Source organism: Mustela nivalis (assembly GCF_964662115.1).
Source record: "Mustela nivalis genome assembly, chromosome: 13".
Taxonomy (NCBI): Eukaryota; Metazoa; Chordata; class Mammalia; order Carnivora; family Mustelidae; genus Mustela; species Mustela nivalis.
Genome location: NC_139032.1, coordinates 15,598,813 through 15,619,965, shown reverse-complemented (window position 1 = coordinate 15,619,965; position 21,153 = coordinate 15,598,813). Strand labels below are relative to the sequence as shown.

General features: G+C 40.0%; 1 protein-coding gene across 1 annotated transcript in view; it reads left to right on the top strand.

Annotated features, from left to right (window-relative positions):
• Nucleotides 1-21,153, top strand: part of TRPM6 (transient receptor potential cation channel subfamily M member 6) — a 146,452-nt gene that overhangs the window by 17,938 nt on the left and 107,361 nt on the right. The window contains 4 exon segments of the mRNA XM_082696485.1: nt 6,052-6,131; nt 9,413-9,451; nt 14,618-14,795; nt 18,125-18,338. Of these exon segments, the coding sequence (XP_082552611.1) occupies nt 6,052-6,131; nt 9,413-9,451; nt 14,618-14,795; nt 18,125-18,338 (511 nt within the window).

The following is a 21,153-nucleotide window of genomic DNA, read 5'->3' as shown; positions in this document are numbered from 1 at the left end:
CCTTTGGTGCCCTGGTTCTTGGTCATATCCCTTCGAAGAATGAAGAGGTAGACCAGACGGAGAGTGGTGAGCAGCAAAGCAAAGGTTATTGAGCGACAGGCACAAAGCTCCTGGAAAGGGAGGGGAACTGAGAAGGTTGCCACCATAGTTTCTAAGTCTAGGGGTTTTTATGGGCTTGTTGGAAGGCTGCTTTAATTTGATGAACCTTTCATGAGCCTGTCACTCAGTCAGCTTTTTATCGTGTACGTATCATGTTCCGATCATGTGGGAGCGAGTAGAGCCTCCTTCCACGGGATGTAAAATCTTTTCAAGGATGGTTTCCTCTTAGGGAAGGGGCCCTTGTCCCTGGCTGCCTTTCTTCCAATTATCCTGCATTAATTGCATCTGATTTGAAAATATTAACAGATTAGAGTAGTTACGTAACAAATAGGCCTGGCATTCAGTTAAATGCTGTGTGTTATTATCCAGGGACAGCTGTAAAGAATACACATAAATGAACTTATATATCTTTTCCCTTTTTAACAAAATGATTTAACCTGATCAGAGATTATAAACATTTTATTTGCATTTGTATTCCCCCAGGGAACTGGATAAAGCTGAAGCCTATGTGACAACAGAGGAAAGGATGTCCTAATTGTGTTAGTGCTGACATAATGGGGACTTTCACCAGTTTAGGAAGGGGTAGGATTGAGTAAGACATCAATTTAGTGTGAACCTTTATGATATGCTCTATTTGGCTGGTCACTGTTGAGTTCTTCTGATTCCCCATTAGGCCCCGTGGAGAATTCATAAATGTTTTCCTCATGTGCTTATGAATTTATATAACATAGACGTTCGTTCCGAAGTTCTAAATGCCTTTGCTTGACAAGACAGGAAATGAAAATATCAGCTAAAGAGGAGAACTGGCATTTTAGGAGATTTTCAGTTATTTAATTGACATTCTGTTTTTAATGATGCTACCAAAATAACAAAAACAAAAACAAAAACAAAAAACGATCATTACCAGCAAAAATAGTGCTCACTTTTTTTTTTAACCTCAAAAGAAGAAAACATGTAAGATTATTTTTTATGAAGTTTGCCTAAATGCTACCTGCTGGAAAGAGTACTCACTGAAAGTGAGATCAACTTGTGGCACCGTTAGCGAAACAGATCCTTGGGTTTAGGTTATTATAGGTTTGCCCGAGACCATTAATCTTGGATCAAGGGCATCAGATGAACTATCCCTGTAGGACGTGGGCAGAACCCCACAGGAGACCCTGAGCGGACTCTTCCTGTAGATGGACTTGCTTTGCCCTGAAGCGGTTCCTCTGAGCCAAGAGATGGCGCAAGTCGGTCCACCTGTGACTCGTTTGAAGCGGTCCTTGCTCCAGAGGCGAAGCTGTATAGAGGAGACACCAGATGTCCGTCTGGAGTCTGAGAACACTGCTTCTCTGCTTGGTCTGTTTTGGTGCCTCCCTGCGTATTGTAGATTCAAGATAACTAATCCAACACTTTATCCTTGTAGACTCAAGATAACTAATCCAACACTTTATCCTAAGGTAGATTATGATAACTTTAAGAGAAAAACAACTGTTGCGCAATTAAGCATTGTTCGTGCTATGATATGTAGAAGATAGTGTGTGGGAAACATAAAAAGGGGAGTAAGGAGTCTGCTTCACTTGGAAAAGTATTTGTTACACATTAGATTTTTTTTTTTAAGTACAAAAGAATTTTAAAAAAGAAAACAAATGACCGATAATCTGTGCAACCCGTCACCCCCGATCACCCAGCCCTCTGGATGTTAAAAAAGCAATTCATGCATACTTGTAGGATTTTTTTTTTTTTTAATTAAGGAATACATCTAAAACTATGCCTATGAGATCCCCTGAGAGAGAATTTTTTCTCTGGAAGATCTGAAAAGCCATAGTATAGAAAACTTTCAGGGAGGGGAAGGATTTGTTTTTGGACATTTCTGTGCTGTTGGCTACCCTCACCTCAGGCCTGGGATTGTAAGTAAAATCTGATTATGTTATAGGGTGAGCCACACATTGAGCCTGAGACCAACAGTTTACCTTTTTTGTCCTCTGCCTTTCCCTCCTCCGAATAATAATGACAATCAGCAAGCACCTCCCCTCACTCTGCGGTGTGTGGGGTGTGTGTGTCTGTGTGTGTGTATGTATGTATACACACGTATACATACAAATATCTATATAATGTATATATGTTATATAGAGATACGTTATGTATAATAATATATAATATATATATTATATATAATACATATATATATAAACACCCAGCTTTGTAGGCTGCCGTGATGGCAGCAGAAATGGCATAATCTCCACTGTCAACCACAATCCATGACCATTTTCTGCTCCAGATGGTAGAAGCCAGCTCACTGGACATTTGTCCTCAATAGATTTGGGCTATTGAATTAAAACCAACAAACATTTGGTTTCTAGTTGTTCTCTGTTGTCCTAAACATGGGAGCCTCTTCTACATGTGCTTTAGAATATATTGAAAAGGCTACCACAATGAGGTGGGGGGGGAGTAAGATTCAAAATTGGCAATTGTCTGAAACTCTTTCAAATTCGGCCTGCTTTTCTTTTCCTGTAGTATTGAGATGAGATCCGAGAGTTGCCGAAGCAGAGTTTCCATGTTCTTATTAAGGCTCAGGCTTCCTGTTTACAACTTTGAAGGGAAAATTGTATTCATGGATTCCTGAGGTTCTAGTCTAGGTGTGTTCATTCTGTTGTTCATTCAGTAATGATTGGGCTGGGCCCTGGGGCAGCAGAAGTGACTGGCACAGGGCCTGTGGGCGCTGGAGTCCAGTGGGGAAAGTGGACCTGCAGAAGTCATTCATTTCTAGTATGAGAGGTCCCAGGAGGAGGATTTGGAGGGGAGGAAGTATTTTTTAGGGGAAAAAAAAATACATCAAAGTTAAGTTCCCTGGCCACCCACCAAAACCTAATTTTTTTTCCTTTTTGATATACTACTAATAATAGCTAAGCCTTATAGCCTTAGTAAGTCCCAGGGAGAATTCTAAGCCTTTAATTTATCTATTCCTTTCAACAGAGCTATGAGGTATTATTATTGCTATTATCTCCATTTTTAACATATAAGCAAACAGACATGAAGAAATTAGTTTGCTCAGATAGTCCTACCAGATGTCTAGTCTTGTAAAGAAATGAATGACAGCACAGCCTGCTTAATTTGTGTCTTATATGAGAGACCCGTTTTTGAGATTTTAATTTATTTCTTATTTATTTTTATTTTTATTTTTAAGTAATTTTTATTTATTTGTTTGACAGAGCACAGGCAGGCAGAGTAGCAGGTAGAGGGAGGGTAAGAAGCAGGTTCCCAGTGAGCAGAGAGCCTGATGTGGTATTCCATCCCATTCAGACCATGATCCGAGCTGAAGGCAGCCACTTAACCAACTGAGCTACCCACGCGCCCCTGGAGCTCCTTTTTAATAGTTAATTTGTGTACATGCAGTTTAATGATATCAATTCATTATCTGTTTCCTTCTTTGTATTCCAAGTTCCATCAGAGCCAACATCTTGTCTTACCTGCTGTAGTATTCCCAGCGTGCAGCTTGGCCTATCCAGTATATTGGTTGAATAAATTCAGCATGAAGAGCTCTTTGAGAACATACTAATTCCCCTGTCACCCTTTTTCTCAGTGCTTTGCAAAAATTAGGGACTTAATTAATCTTGGCAGAATGAATAAATGAAATTGTTAGTTTTTGAAGAGGGGATAGGGCTTACCAATTCCAAAAGATTGTATTATTTTCTTACTATAATAAGTAGATTTTGAGTTTACTTTGTTTAGTTCATTCCAAGTTCTGTGACTCTGAATTTTTCCAAGTTTGTATGTTTTCAGTGCTTTCCCAATTTAGCAAATGTCTTTTAAAAAACTGCTGACTATGCAAAAGGGTTAAGAGGTAGAATGATTTTAAGATAAACTGAGTTTGATTTGGGAAGTTTTCCTTGTCTATAGTTTGGTTCCTGTGCATTTTAAACATATCAGTCAGTGCCCCTCCCCCCTTTTTGCTTAACAAGATCTGGATTCTGTTTACATACCATTATATTCAGTAGTCAACACTTAGGTTTAAGGTTGGTGAATATTGAACAAAATCCATGAGTTTAATATTAAAGTATACAGAGGATTCCATGACTACCTCATTTATAATTAATTGTGGGAGAAGAAAAACTTTGCTCTTTCAGGTTTGATGGCTGGGTCTGTGAGGTAAACGGACAAGAAAAGATACCCAAGTTTATTAATTTTTAATATTGTGGTCATGACAGCATCCCAGAAAAACAGAAGTGAATACCCCAGAGATGACGATATTTGGGAATTTACATACTGTCTTCCTAGGGGAAGGGTTGGGAGATGTAGGCAATTTCAAAGAGAGTAAATGATTTTTAGAAAAGGGGAAGGGGATCCTAGAAGAAAAGGTGGGAGATACGGTAGTTAGTGACCAGGTTTGTCTGGGTGCGGTGTTGACTTCTCCTTCCTTCTCTAGAGATAAGAGTCCTTTTGGGCTGATAAAACTCCCAGGGATTTATGACAGTTGAGATCCTCTTGGAAGATCTGTCTTTAGGCAGATATAGAGAGTTCAGAGGAAGCCTCTCACTGCATCTGCTGTTTTTCAAGTGCCTCAAAATCACAGCTGAAAATCCCCTCTACGCCAAAGCAGCATGTTATAGGGCGGCATGTCCTGAACATCGGGCACCTGAGGATGGTGTGATAAGGAGGTGACACAGCTGGGACACAGATCGATTTGTAACCCCTTGTCTGGTGCTGGGCATTCCTTGGGACTGTAGGACGAGAACAGGTGGTCCGAGGGGGGCACTGCCCTGCCATGGAGCTTAAGAAGGCCCCCTTGCAGGTTCCCGTGCACCACCCTTTCGCCACCGCTGTAACACCTGTGTGTAAAAAGTTGTATCTGTATTTATATTTTTACACCACACAGAGCTAAAATATTTTCATATTATAAGAAGGCCAAACTCATCCGTTGGTTGGGGTGTATTGTGGGTCAAGCCTCCTCTGCTTCTGGACTTCTGCTTATGGAGGAGCTTGGCTATGATTTGTACGTAGTGTAGTAGAGTGGGGGAGAGACTTTATTAAGGGGATGAGCACGGACCAGTGTCCCACCTGGATTCACGAAGGGTCGGGGTGGTGCAGATTGAAGCAGCACAGTCTGTGGTACGCCATGCTTACAGAATGCGTGTCAGGTTGTCTATCCAGTTAGGAGGTAAACTGAGGCAAACTGTAATGACGAGAAATCGAATTTATTCGAGAAGAGGGAAAGAATTACAATTCAGGAAAACACTGGGGCAAGCTACCTGGGAGTCCATTGAAGGCTTGGGGTGGTTTATATTTACCGGCGAGGAGTGTGAAGAGGGGAAAGTCCAGCTAGGGTCCAGGCGGTAAGTTCACTGGCTTGAGGATGGAGAGAGATTCTTGGCAAATGTTCGCTGCTCAGGAGGTAAGGCTCAGTCTTCTGGAAATAAGGCATTTACTGGAAATCGGTGTTTTAGTTTTTAAGTTCTCTTCTGCTGAGGGTACATGTGTGAGATTCTACTTTTCCATATCCTCCAGGTCCTAGTTTTAGAAGAAACCCTTTCACAGAATCTTAATGAGGTTCCAGCTTCCATGATAGCTTAATCAAAGTGGGACTTTATATGTGAGAATTTTGAAACTTGAGAGCTTGAAATTCACTCTGTAGGGCTATGGCACAAGATTTTAGAGTGACTTTTAGCAGAATTAAGGGAATGCTTTAGTTATAACATGACTTCCTTCCTAGAGTTTTGTGCATTTATGGACATTTTGATGAAAACGAGATTATGGATGTATTAATTTTGTGAATGTTTTTGTGTTCACATTTGGTTCATTTGTGTCTGTGATGTGTGTGATAGAAGCCAATAAATGCTTAGCCTGTTTGGGGTTGATCTTGGCATTTTAATTCATCTTGATGATATTTGAATATATCTTGTCTACCTGAACTACTGTGGTTACATTGCTTTCTCATTTAATTATAAGGTAAAAATAACTACACTTTTTCTTTAGTCCCAGAAATCCTGGATTGAAGGAGTGTTCAACAAGAGAGAATGTAACAAAATCATACCTAGCTCAAAAGACCCTCACAGGTACAATTTTTAATTATATTTTTTCATTTTATTTTAAGATTTATTTATTTATTTGACAGACAGAGATGACAAGTAGGCAGAGAGGCAGGCAGAGAGAGAGAGGAAGGGAAACAGGCTCCCTGCTGAGCAGAGAGCCTGACTCAGGGCTCGATCCCAGGACCCCGGGATCATGACCTGAGCCAAAGGCAGAGGCTTAATCCACTGAGCCACCCAGGGGCCCCTATATTTTTTCATTTTAAAACAACACTATTTTGAGTGACTGTTTAGGGAAAACAGTATACAGTGAATTGTCTAGAGGATTTAATCATACCTGTGAAGTTAGCATTTATTTATTTTTAATCAGTATTTGTTTGTCTTTATAAAAATAATATGTGATTATTGTAGACCAACTGGTACGATCAGGGACCTTGTTGTCAGTTTCATACCTGACTGCAAGCCCAGAGCCTATGACAGTGCCCGCTGTGTGGAAGGCTCCTGATAGACATCTGTTTAATGACTTAATGAGGTATAAAGAAGAAAAAATTGATCATAATGACATCACTGGGATGGAGCCACTGTTAATTTTGTGGTGACTTTCATGTCTTTAATGCTCCTGTTTCTCTTAGTGGAAGAATAGAAATTAGGGAGTATTATGCTACATGAAATAAGTCAGTCAGAGAAACACAAACACCATAGGATTTCATTCCCATGTGGAATTTAAGAAACAAAGAAAATGAGCAAAGGGGGGAAAAAAAGAAACCAAGAAACAGATTTTTTTTAAATATTTTATTTATTTATTTGACAGACAGAGATCACAAGTAGGCAGAGAGGCAGGCAGAGAGAGAGGGGGAGGCAGCCTCCCCGCTGAGCAGAGAGCCTGATGCGGGGCTCGATCCCAGGACCCTGGGATCATGACCTGAGCCGAAGGCAGAGGCTTTAACCCACGGAGCCATCCAGGTGCCCTGAAGAAACAGATTCTTAACTATAGTGAACAAATTGGTGGTTACCGGAGGGGAGGTGGTGGGGGCATGGGTTAAATAGGTGAAGGGGATTGAGATGCTCTTATCAGAATGAGCACTGAGTACTGTACAGAATTGTTGGATCACTATATTGTACACCTAAAACTAACATGATACTGTGTTAACTATACTGTAATTAAAATTTTAAAAACTTAATTTAAAAAAAAGGAATTAGGGAAATATCTAGTGCTGTATCCATTCCACCATTCCATTCCCCACAACTTCTGAATACTGAATATTCAAAATACTGTGAATATGCCTTATCCCCAACTCAAGTGTTTATGGAAAATTGTGACAACAGTGACAGTTTGGGATATTTTAGGACACTGTGTTCAGATTATGCGGACAATTCCACATTTCCTGTAAAGTCTTTTTGCTTGAGCAGATAATGGATGGCAGAATGGAATGACTTGAGTTTGACCGTTCTGAGTTGTTGAGAACCATTTGGAAGCTCTACTTGTAGAACAAAGTTCAAAATAGCAGCCAGTGAAAGATAGGAGAATAAAGGGCTATGGAAAATTCCCCAGGGTAATTGGGTAATTGGGTTCCTGAAATTAAGATTGGGTGGCATTGCCCTTGGAGAGTAGAAATTAGAAGGAAGGGAAAAATAGAAGAGCAGTATTTTAATTAGGGGGACCACTCTATTTTTAGGCTCTTTTTAGCATTTGACCTGATATTCATTTAAAGTTTAGAAATCACAGTTGTATACTTATGAAGGGTAGCATGGCGAGGTCACTGCAATTCTTGTTCTTTGGGGATGACTAAAACAGTGTTCCTTGCTTTTGTTAAATATTTACTAGCCCTACCCTCACGGAATTACCTGGGGTTTGTAAGCCCCATGATTGGAAGTTCTCATTTTGCCCCCTAATAAAATGTTTACAGAATGGCAGGGTAAACTCACTTTTCCCCCTTCATCTTTTACGGTATCTTGTAATGTGGTGGTTACAATGGAAGGCAGACTGAGCTCAGACAGTCCATCTGTTTCTGTAATGGAATCATAATTATAATCATCTTCATAATCTTCAACGCCATGAAATGTGATAACCTATAGGCCATTAGTCCACAGACTCAAGAAGAATATCGACGATCATAATTTCATATTATGGAATGGTCCAAGATCTGCATTTTATGTAAAAAGGTGGTCTTTATGTGATTGTGGAAAAAAAAAGTATTGGGTGATTACGGATCTTGCTATGCCATTCTTTTTCTTAGATCCCAGTAAGAATCTCAGATTTGTAGCTTTTATGAATTTTTCTTCTTGATGGTGCAGAAGAAAAAAGTGGTAGTTTGTGATTTTAAATTTAGATAAAAGTTGATCTTTTATCAGTTATTTTTATGGTTCCTCATAAGAAACAGAAATGATAGATTTGATTACAGTGCCTTTTTCCTTCTTATTTTGAAATTGTTCTTGAAGTGAAGCTTCTGAGAAAAGATAGTCCCAAAAGGCTAGGATGGGAAGAAATGAAAGGCCTAAGTATTTGTTTCTGAATAATGTAGAATAACCCTGAGTCTTTGAATGCTGTCCTTTCTTGCATTGTTTTAGCTAGTATTCTCTTCTAGTTAAAACTTCTTTATAAAGAAGAAGAAAGAAAATAAGACCTTTGATGATCACGATGATCCCCTAACTTCAGAAGGTTCTTTTTGAATCATGAAAAGAAAGATTAATAAGGATAATACTTACAATCATACCAACTGTCTTTTGATTTGATAGTGTTTTATGGTTTTAAAATAGTATCTATATTGTATTATAACTAATATATAATATATATTTAATACATAAATAGTATATTATATATTAAATATGATTATATGTCTATATATTGTATATTTATAAATATATAAACATATTTTTTAATTCTCAGAATTCTCAAGAATTCTGTCACCTTCATAAGTGTAATGAAAATAACAGCCACCAATAGTATATATACTGCAGTGTATCAGTGTGAGACACATTACACACATCATCTCAGGTAATCCTCTTAATAACCTTACAGGCCAGATACTACTTCCAAATGCAGAAACCAGTGCTTAGAGAAATTGTTAAATACATGAGATTTCAATCTAGGTATTTAGGTTCCAAAGTCAGCATTCTGTTAGTTAGGTCATGGTTGCTGCAGTGTAATTTGGAAAACAACATATGGGACTGTTTGGGGGTGACATAGGAAATACTCAGCAAACCCTGATTTTTAGACCAAGGAAAACAATGGGTATTTATGGTACAAGCATTGAATATACTTTCAGATATATCACTAACCTAACAGAGGTTTTGTGTTTTTAATTTAGGTGTACTGCAGGATGCCAGGTCTGCCAGAATTTAATCAGGTAAGACCTAGATAAATAAGATTTCTTTTAATATTTAGGTGCTCGGTTTAAAACTTATTGAGACAGCTTTCTTACAACTTGAATGGACTCAGTGAAAGGGCTTTATTGGTGTGTCCTATTTACCTTGCCAAAGGAAGATTTTTGTTTGTTTAGATTTTATTTATTTATTTATTTACTAAATATTTTATTTATTTGACAGAGAGAGATCACAGGTAGGCAGAGAGGCAGGCAGAGAGAGAGGAGGAAGCAGGCTCCCTGCTGAGCAGAGAGCCCGATGCGGGACTCAATCCCAGGACCCCGAGATCATGACCTGAGCCGAAGGCAGTGGCTTAACCCACTGAGCCACCCAGGCGCCCAGATTTTATTTATTTATTTATTTGAAATCGAGAGCACGAGCTAGGGGGGTGGGGCAGAGGTAGAGGGAGAAAAAAGCAGGCTCTCCCCACCCGGATCGGGGACCCTGGGATCACGACCTGAGCTGGAGGCAGACACTTAAGTGACCGAGCTGCCCAGGTGCCCCTCCAAGGGAAGTTTAAAAAAGAGATGTGGGAATTTTTTGAAGGACGGTGATTATTTGAATGCAATAGATCGATTATTTAAATTACCGAGACATGTAAATGTCAAGGGCCTTTGGCAAGAGCTTCTACCAACTGAAATACTTATAAAGCATCGCATTTTCATTTGCTTATGTTATATTTTATTTGTCTGTTTGAGAGAGTGAGAGAGTATGAGCGGTGGGGAGGGGGCAGAGGGGCAGAGGCAGAGGGAGAGGGAGAGAGGATGTCGCAGGCTCCACACTCAGTGCAGAGTCTGAAGCGGGGCTCCATCTCAGCACTCTGAGACCACGACCTGAGCCAGCGTCAAGAGTCAGACACAGCTGGGCCACCCGGCTGCCCCTGTATTGTATTTAGATCACAAAGATGGTTTGTTCCTGTAGAGCACTGTGTTTGACCTATGGTTTGTGATCATACCAAGCTCTATTTCTGACACCAGTTTTGACATGTGTGTGTTTTTTCCCAACACACCACCAGGTAATTAACTAGATTCTGCCATCGTCTACATGGAGATAGCATCAGTTCCCATGGGTTAAGAGCCTAGTCACACTAGACTACCCTTCCTCCCCCCAGGTCAGGGGCCAGTCACAAGTCCACGTTATCACCTGTGCTTCTGACTGATAGGCTAGAGATCAGAGGTTCCCAAGAACTCTTCCGTGGGTTCAGTTAGTGTGCTAGCTGGGCTCCCAGATCCCAGAGAAACAGTTGCTTACAGTTTCTTAAAAAGGATGTTATAAAAGATAAACAGCCAGATGGAAGAGATGCATCAGGCCAGCTGTGTGCGAAGGGGCTGAGAGCTTCTGTGCTCTTTCTCAGCAAGCCACTCTTCTAGCACACCCACCCCCCCAACCCCCAATCACCAACCTGAAGTCTCTGAATGCCATCCTTTTGGGGTTTTATGGAGGCTTCATTATGTAGGTAGGATTGGCTGAGTCATTGGCCATTGGTGGTTGATTCTGGTTGAATCATTGTCATTCATGGTTGATTCAACCTTCAGCATCTTTATCTTTCTTAGCAGTTAGGAGATCTCAAGGGTTTTGGGCATCTGTGCCAGAAACGTAGGGCAAAGACCAAGTCTGTGTTTATTATAAATCATAATACATAACCTCATGGACAGAAATAACTCCAGCAGATTACAAATATTAGTGGTGATTTGCATTTTATTTTATTTATTTATTTTTTAAAAAAGATTTTATTTATTTATTTGACAGGCAGAGATTACAAGTAGGCAGAGAGGCAGGCAGAGAGAGAGGAGGAAGCACGCTCCCCGCTGAGCAGAGAGCCCAATGCGGGGCTCGATCCCAGGACTCCGGGACCATGACCTGAGCCTAAGGCAGAGGCTTTAACCCACTGAGCCACCCAGACGCCCCGTGATTTGCATTTTAAACTACATGTTAGTAACTGGTTTTACCTTTCTCTTTTGTAAATGGAGGAAAATGAAAATTTCCTTAATTTTGGTCATAGTTCACCTTATGGATTGGCTCAATGTTAAATTTATTTTTGTAAAAGAAAAAATCTGGAATCCCAAGTTTGGCAAATCATGGGGAAAGGAAAACACCATCATCCACAGATGGAGGTGTAGAGGAAGGATAAGGTTGCTGGGTGTATTGGTCTGTTCAGGCTGCCTTAATAGACTACCACAGACTGGGTGGTTTAAACAATAACAGTTTTATCTCAGAGCTGTGTAAGTCTAAGATGGAGGTGCCATCAGAGTTGGTTTCTGATGAGGCCTCTCTTATTCTGCAGGAAGCTGTGTCTTCACATGGCCTTTGCTCTGTACCCTGATAGAGTTCTTGTGTCTCCTTCTCTTTTATAGACACTATCCCTATCAGGTTAGAGTCCCACCTCCAAGACCTCATTTCAACTATTACTGCCTTGTAGGCTCTGTCTCCAGACATAGGCACACGGGGGATTAGGATTTCAACATAACAGATTCTGGGTGACTCGATTCATTTCCTCACACTGAATGAAGCTTTTCCATTTGACTAACCTCTTTTACCTTTCCTCCAATTATTTTTTATTTTTACTTTTTAGTAATTATTTACAATTTGCTAAAATTGAAAGCAAGTATAAGACTATATTGAAAAGAAATGAAAAGGCTACATTTACTCCTTCTGCTTCCTACTTTATTCTCCAGAACATTTCCCGGGCAATATTTTCCCAACTTTGCAATCTTCAGAGGTAACGAATATGAATGATACTAGAAAAACATCTATTTCACACTATCCAGAAGTTAAAAGTTGTCGAAACTTATCATTTTTGAACATAGCTAAGACCTTTTTTCATGTGGAGGGTGAAATATCCTGGGGTAGTTACTGAGCAGTCTGTCCTAGCCACTTCTGGTGTCATTTCTGTTATACAACAAATTCCCATGTTTGTGGCTCTGTTTCTAAGCTTTTTTCTTTTAGTGCCTTTGATCTACTTCTCTTTTTCCTGGTAAATGCAACTGTTCTTCATTATTACAGTTTTGTAATGTATCTTAATATCTGACAGGGCAAGTCCTCTGCACTTTATTTTTTTTTAATACCAGCTTACTCTTTTAGACAACTTGCACATTCGTATGAATATTAGAATCGCTTTGTCAGATTCTCTGAAAAATTCTTTTAAGATTTTGATGGGTATTTTGTAGAATTTATTAAAATAATTTGGAAGGGATTTGGCATTTGGCAGCTTTACAAAGTTGGTTCTCAAGGTAAACTTTTAGTTAGTGATGTATAATTTGGAACTTCTGAAAGTTTTAATTCTAAAAGGATGGGACATGGATGCTTTAAAAAAAAATTAGGGGTAATTGGTTTCTTCTATGGGATCATCATGCCGTAATTTAATGACCTGGTAAAAACTGGAATGAACCTATATTGATTCAAGTGAAATGGATTAGGCTCGAAAAATACTTAGAGCAAAGAGGGTTCAAACTGAAAAATGGTCCTTTGCAAGGCCAGTGACTTATCTTTCCAGGTGTGAATTAGGGTTGCCTGCAGTCGTTCATGTTCTGTTTAGAAAAACTCACAGGGAGGTGAATCATTCAGCTTATGAATAGATGTTTTTCATTTTTGAAGACTATCGCTCATTCTGAAAGATAAGCAGGTGATACATTTCTCTCTAGCAGATTCTGATTATGTGTGTTCTGTGAATTTGAGATTATTACTCGGGCCTTTGAGTCAGGGGCCCTCCATATACAACTCCGAAATGGTCCTCTGACTTCTTGTTGTCATCCTGTTTCCTTGCTTAGTTGAACCCCATAACTTGTACACGTTTTTATGTTGCTTTTCACACATACACATACAAAAAAGCCTGAATCACTCAAAAAGCTGAATAACTTCTTTACATATAATAGATATATGAAAGTTCTACATGCTCAAATTTTAATTTTTCTTCCTGATTTTTTAAATTAAACAGGAGAAGGTTATCGTCCTGTCACCAGTATGATGATTGTTATAGTTAGTTAGTTTTTATATAGTTTTAGTTTCAAAGAGATTTAACCCTCTAATTTGCTTCGTTTTGTTACACAATAGAAATTATGGCCATGTATCGAAAATAATTTTTAAAACTTTATTTGCAGGAACATTTATTAAATATTCCTTTGTAATTATATCGCCTATATTTATTATTTAATTTATATTCAAAGTCAAGCCTCGTATATGGCTATTTTCTTGTGGTAGCTCTGTATTTATTCTCTGAAGTTGAATGTTTTTCGGCATTAATGTTCTTTCCTTTTGATGTACGTATTATGTTTTACATGAAAACATTTTCTGTGTCTCCTTAAGTATTGCATGTTAGAGATTTTTAGTTTTTTTTCTTAACAGTCTTGTTGAGATATAATTGATATGAAATAAACTGCACGTATTTAAAATGTACAATTTGATTTTTTTTTTACCATCTTAACCCTTTTAAGTGTATAGTTCAGTGGTGTTAAGTATATTTCTGTTGTTGTACAGCAGAACTTTTTCATCTTGCAAAACAGAAATTCTGTGTCCATTAAACAATAACTCCCTATTGGCTGCTTCTTCCAGTCCCTGGCCACCACCATTCTACTGTCTGTCTCCGTGGATTTAACTACTCTAGGTACCTCAAATAAGTGGAATCCTACAGTACTTGTTTTATGACTGATTCATTTCATTTAGCATAATATCCTCAAGATTTATCCCTATTGTAGCGTATTACAGGTTTCTTCCCTTTTTAAGACTGAATAATATTCATATATATTTATATATATATATGCCATGTTTTGTTTACCCATTCATCTGGATAAACTTGGTATTATGAATAATACTTTATAATACTTACATGAACAATGGACACTTGGTATTATGAATAATGCTTTATAATGCTTACATGAACATGGGTGTGCACAAGATTTTTAGCATTTTTTTTTAAACATTCACTAGATGATTTTAAGGTGCAGCCAAGGGCGAGGCCCGCTGAGGGGGTTTCAAAACTCAGAAGATAACCTAGCGATATTAAATCTAATCTAAATCTTATGTGAGGTTTTAAAAAAATTGTCATATATGCCATCTGTATATTACCTTAGGAAAGTGTAGAAACATTACACCTGCTTTCTGTTTTGACATTGTGTGTTTTCTATTCTGAAACTGGTTTTCATCCCATATTTAAGGTGTTACTGTGGGCGACTGATTGGAGACCATCAGGGGATAGATTATTCCTGGGCCATCTCAGCTGCCAACGGTAATGAAAATGAACAATGGTCTGTTGAAAAGCATACGACAAAAAGCCCTACAGACACATTTGGCACTATTAATTTTCAAGATGGAGAGCACACCCACCACGCCAAGGTTCGCTAATAACTCACATTATTTTTGCTTGTTTTTAACAGAGGATAACCTCCAAATGTTTCTGCAAATCTTCTCTCCAAGTGTAGATGATCAGATAACTGAGTTTTATTGCAAAAATTATCTGTTATTGACCTCTTTGCAAAAATGACCTGACCCTTCTCTCTCCTTTCTGAGGGACATGGGACCTTTCCCGGGTGTGGTGTGGCAAGCTTTTTATTTGACCCGTTTTAGCAAGCTTATGCCTTCTCTATGGGGAATAGCTTGTAGCTCTTGAGACAGTTGCAAAAGGGCTGTCCTTTTGTTAAGGAATGGAGGAAAGTCCCTGCCAAAGGCATGGTTTTAGCTGAAGCAAGGGCGTAGCCATCACTAGTGCCTTGTGGCTGTTCCTGCCTGCTATGTCCTTGTGATGATTGTCCGTAGGCTTTCCAGGCCAGTTTTGCTCCTGTCCCTAATAAGATAATTTTGCATGTAATTTGCATAATACTTACGGGTCAGGTATCTCTCAGGTGTTTTTTCTTGAGCTTATTAATCACCTGCTGCTTTTTCAGTGTCCACTCCAGGAAAGCTTAGAATCAGCTGTACCCTCGAGTGTGACCATCAGTTGGATGGATTTGAAACAACAGTTCTTAAGAATGCAATCATAATCAAGTTTTGTGATACAGTAATCTACACTTCCAGTTTTTAATTCTCTGTGTTTAGCTTTGTGTATTAGCTTTTTGTATTGGTGTTCTCTTTAGTTGGTGAGAAAACTGTCCTTATCTTCCTCTGTAATCTTTTTTAAAAGCTGACTCTCACATAACGCTGCATGTAATTTTCCCCTAAAGTTTTTGTCTTCCTCCTTTTGCTTTTATGTTGATTCATGATCCCCTTCATTTCCTCAGTTTTTCATCCACTTGACAAAGATTTATTAGGTGCTCATAATTTGCTATGCCCCAAAGAGCTTATGTTCCATGTACTAACTGCTTACAGTCTAGTGAGGGAAACAGGAGATAAATATACAATTACCCCGTGTAATTGTAGGGTGTGTATGGGGGTGCTCTGGCTGGGAATATAGGGTTCTTTGAGAAAATGGAAAGTGTAACTCCCGGTTTTCTGAGGCAGTGTGTGTGGGTCAAGGAAGCCATCGGGAAGTAGGGACAGCTAAGCTGAGATCAGAAAGGTGAGTGAGGTGTTTGATGTCAGCTGAGTTAGAGGACTAAGAACATTCTGGGCTTAGGGGAAGGCCAAGGGAGAATATGGTGCATACTGGAGAACTGAAAATACGGTTCAGTGGATCTCCTGATCACTCATAGGTTTTATGCTTAGCATTAGATCCTGAATATCTGAATGAGTTTTACTCGCTCTTTCAGAAGAGAAGAAGCTACCTTTTATATGAAAGCCCAGAATTGTACTGCTTGCTCACTGTGATAAGCAGGAAAACTGCGAGATCTGGTTACTCATTTCCCACCCAGCATTGTCCTTCCCAGCTTTATCCCTACCACCTCATTCCACAAATGATTTGAGGGAAATCTGTGTCTGAGTTCGTTATAAAGGAGGGGGCGGGGGCAAGAAAGTCATTAACCTTCGGCACCATCTTGGCACCATCTTCGGTTGGCCTTTGGAAGAAAAGACTAGTGCTGATAATTTAGTTAATCGAGGTTGTTTATCTGACATCTTAAGGAGGAATATCTTCTAGGACTAAAAGGAATTTTAAATGAAAGAGAGGCACCTGAGAGAGAGTTGAGCTCAGTGGACACACGTCAGAGCTGTCTCCTCTGCCCTTATTCAAGATCTGGAGCAGCACAAACCATTTCTCAAAGGACAACTTGTATTTTTCCCGTTACTTGAATATGTAATAAAGCCATGGCAACTCATTTTCCTCACTTGCAAACTGAATCCTGATTATCCTTAGGTTCTATTATATTCTGTGATGGCTGTACCAACTCGATGTTCAGTCTAACATTTTAATAAAGGGATTATGTTTTAAGAATTTCAAAGGTAAATAGGCAATTGTTTTAAGTCACTAGTACATTCTGGAAGATAGGTGATGATTCTATTTGCCTTTGTATGAAGGTCTCTACCTGTGGTTCTTTATGGTATAGTTTCCTAATTCATGGTTTATTGTCCTTATTCCTATAATTCTGACTTGGTGTTGTTAGCTTATGCTTGAGGATGGCACACTCCTCTCATTATGATTTTAGGTCTGTATGTGGCTGCGTCTGTTGGGAAGAGTCAGCCATACACCTTGGTCTTGGGCAAAACACAAAATGATTCTGGTCTTACCTGCTGATTCAGATTTCTCTGATCTTTTCTTTGTGTTGCACTGACTAGTCAAAAATATGACTCTTATGAAAAGTACTTATTTTGGAAAAATGATGGGCTAGTCCTATATAAAGGGAATGGTTAGAATTTAAATTTATAGCAAATATACATGCTCCTGGATCATAATTTGATTTAAATTATGGAAATGTATGAAATACTCAAGTATATTAGAAGTCATGGTGATGTGTTTTTGGAATATAGGTGAGGTTCGGTGGGTGAGGTCCAGAGAGCCCACCACCAAGAAAGAATTCTTGAGCCGTCTTTGGTGCAAAATGGTGGTTTATTAAAGCACAAGGACAGGACCCTGTAGGTGGAAAGAGCTGAGGCACTGAGGCCCTGAGGTGTGGCATATATATATATATATATATATATATATACATACATACATACATATACATACATACAGACACACACACACACACACACACACTAGGGAGTTGGGGTCATAAAAGGGAGGTTTCAAATGCAGAAGAGGACCTACAAGATAATGGAGGCCTTCCCATTGTAAGTTAAGGTTGTTTCCCCTCTAGCAATGTATTAGCATTACAATAGTTGGGAGAGCCCTGGAAGAATGTCACACACATCCCACACAGGGGTGGGGTGGGGGTGGGGTCAGCTTGTGCTTTGTCTTCAGCTAACCTCCTGCTCCCTCATCAATAGCATGTATGAAAAACCCCACTTCACCTATTTCTAAAAGCTTTTTTAAAAAATGGGTTTCCTAGAGTAGTGGTTTTTGCCAGTTTGAAGCATTTCTGCCTCATCTCAGACCTTCTGGAGAACATTGGTGGGCCAACCCTGAGAGTCAGAGGAAGCCTTCCTACCGTGACTTGCAATTCCCAGAAGGAACTTACAGGGGGTGTGGGATCCTTTCAAAGTAAATGTTTCCATTATACAAAGATGAACTTTTAAAGAAATTTCAGACACTTCCTTTTAATTTTTGGCCATTTCAGTGGCCCTGCTGTGTGCTCATTGTTACTGGCATGTAGTTTTTCCTATTTTATGTACATGTGTCTGTGCATATTTTCCAGTATATTAGGACTTCTTATGATACAAAGTTGGATCATCTGTTACATTTAATGTTGAAAGAGTGGAAGATGGAACTGCCAAAGCTGGTGATCTCTGTCCATGGGGGCATCCAGAACTTCAAGATGCCCTCCAAACTTAAAGAGATCTTCAGCCATGGTTTGGTCAAAGCTGCAGAGACAACAGGAGCGTGGATAATAACAGAAGGCATTAATACTGGTAAAGTGCATTCCCTGCTTCGCTTAAAAAAAAAAAAAATCCCTCTTTATAACTGAATCTGGTAAGTGTGGCTCTTAATCTCTGCTCTGCAGAGCTCCCAGGAGACATGGTAACATGCGCAAGAAAGACAAAAAGCGTAATGACTAGGAAAGAACCCAGAACAGTCATAGACCTTTCCTGGAATGCATTTTTGCCATTGTTAAATTATGCTATTTTAACACAACTTTGGCTAAACTTCTGGTGAGGAAGATAGTCTTTTCCTGAACTTAAACCACGGTGAGGTTTGAAAGGATGCGGAATCTTTCAAGTATGGAGTATGTGGGCTGGGGCTTAAGTTCAACAACAGAAATACAACCGAGTAAATCTGAAGATCGGTTGGCTTTATTAAGCAATTTATGAATTAAGCAGCAACCTATTCAAGTAAAGAGATGCTCACAGGTTTAAGAAATGGAAGGTTTTTATAGGAAGGGGAGTGGGCCAAGGAAGTTATTAGCAAAAGAAAAGGAAGGATTGTTACAAGGAAGGTCCTCTTCCTTCAAGGGGAATGGCAGGGGGTCTAATCGTGCAGATTACCTCATCTTCCTTTGTTGGGTGGGGAGGGGGGAAGGTTGGGATGAGGAGAGTTCTTGTGACCGATTACCTCATTGGTACTGATCAGAAATTTTCCAAATGAAAGGTTAAGACTACATTTCTGGGGGAGGTTGGAACTACAATTAGGTTAGATTAGGTATTAAGCCCCAATCTGATAACTTGGCATAAGTGATTCCATTTTGGCCCCATGGTGTCCCTTTTTAAGAACATAGCCTTTATTTTACGTACTGCTCGTGTGTGTGTGTGTGTGTGTGTGTGTGTGTGTGTGTTTTAAGTGAAGACCGATTAAGGAATACAAATACAACAGTGTGAAGACTATTAAAATAGTTCATATAAACAAAAGAAATGCGACATACTAGGAGCTTTCTTAAGCAATAATTGGGATCTGACCCCATTCAACCACAGCTCCTTGGGGCCTGACTGCTCAGGAAGGGACATCAGCAGCAGAATCACCTGGAGCTTGCTGGGAATCTCAGATACTTCCCAGATCTCAGATACTTCCCAGACCAGCAGGACCAGGATCTGCATGTTGACAACACCCCCGGGTGATTCTTACACACATTTCAGTTTGAGACGTGTCACTTAGCAGCTTCTGCCTGTTCTTGAGCTGCTCCTCAACTGTTGTTGAACATTATCTGGCACGAATGTTTGACATTTAATTGGATGCCAGAAGCCTTATGTATAAAGCATTTGGATAGATGCTGTGGATGAAAAATGAGTAAGATACCGGCCCTGGGTTTAGTGACAAGGTGGACTGTGATAAGAGTGAGCAACTAAGCACCATCAGTGCTGACTGGGTCACGGTTGAGGTACAGAGCCCGTGTTGGGAATATAAGGAAGAGGAAGACACCTCCCACTTCCTCCTGAGGGCACCCAAGGAGGCATGGAGAAGGATATAGCACTTGCTGTTGGCCTTGAAGGAAGGGTAGGAAGGATCCTCCTAGACAGAGGTGGCAGTTCAAGGCCAGCCACACAGCTGGAGGTGAAGGCACAGGTAGAAAGAGGCAATAAGGCTACAGGTTGGATGTGCCCGTGGCAGAGGACAGGGACATGGGAGACGGAGCCAGACTGGGTGCCCTGCTGATGGGACTGAGGTTTTATTTTCTGTATAGCCTGGGGCCTCAAAGGAATTTAGACAGGAAAATGCATAGGAAATGATGCAGTCAGACTGGTTTTATAGAGAGTCTCAGTGGACAGTATGTACTAGGCCCACATGTGGGACGCCGAAGCGCTTCCACCAGCCCCACCGTGCCGGTAGCCCAGGCCAGACCAAGGGAGTCCCGATCTCTACTGCCGCGGATGGCGGCATAGCTGATGCGGATAGTCGCCGGTGCTCCCGATCCCCGATTCTAGAAAATGGCTCTGGGAAAAGTGCAAAAGATAGGGAGGGTTGGAAGATGGCAGAGAGGGGGAATGATGAGGCGCTGCGCGTCAGATGGTTGCGGCAGGTAGAGAGTGTGTGTGTGTGCGTGTGTGTCTGTGCTAATGACACATACAGGACCCGGACTATAGATAACAAGGGTCAGTGGCGCAGTGCAGTGTTGTCATTGAAAGGCAGATGGAGCCCATCTCGAAGCCACATACGGCAGGATTCTAACAATATGACAGCCTGGAAAAGGCGAAACTGGAGTCAGGGAAACGATCAGTGGTTGCCAGGGCTGGTGGCAGGGGTTGAATAAGCGGAACACAGAGGACTTTTAGGGCCGTGAATCTGTTCTGTTTGACTGACAGCGACGGGTATAGATCATTATGTATTTGTTCACACCTGTGGAATCTACAGCCCCCATCCCAACATAAACTGTGGTCTTTGGGTGAGAATGATGTGTCAGTGTGGGTTCATCAGCTGTGACAAATGTACCATGAGGGGAGGTGTTTAGATTAGGGGTACAAAGGAAGTCTGTACTACTGGCTCAGTTTTAGGTGAACCTGAGCCTAAAATTGTTTTAGAAATCATGTCTGTTTAAAAAAGAAAAGTCAAATATCCTGGATTAGAATACAAGCTCTACAAATTACCAACTCTATAACATTGGGCTAATTATGTAACTTCTTTATGACTCAATTCTTGCCTTTAAAATAGATTAAAGTTTCTACTTAAAGTGTAAATACCTGTGAAACACCTAAAAAAAAAAAAAAAAAAGCACCTGGTGCATTTTAAGTGTTTGATCAATGCTGGCTATTATTATTATTATTGCTATTACTTCTAGAAGGTCAAATATGAATGCAT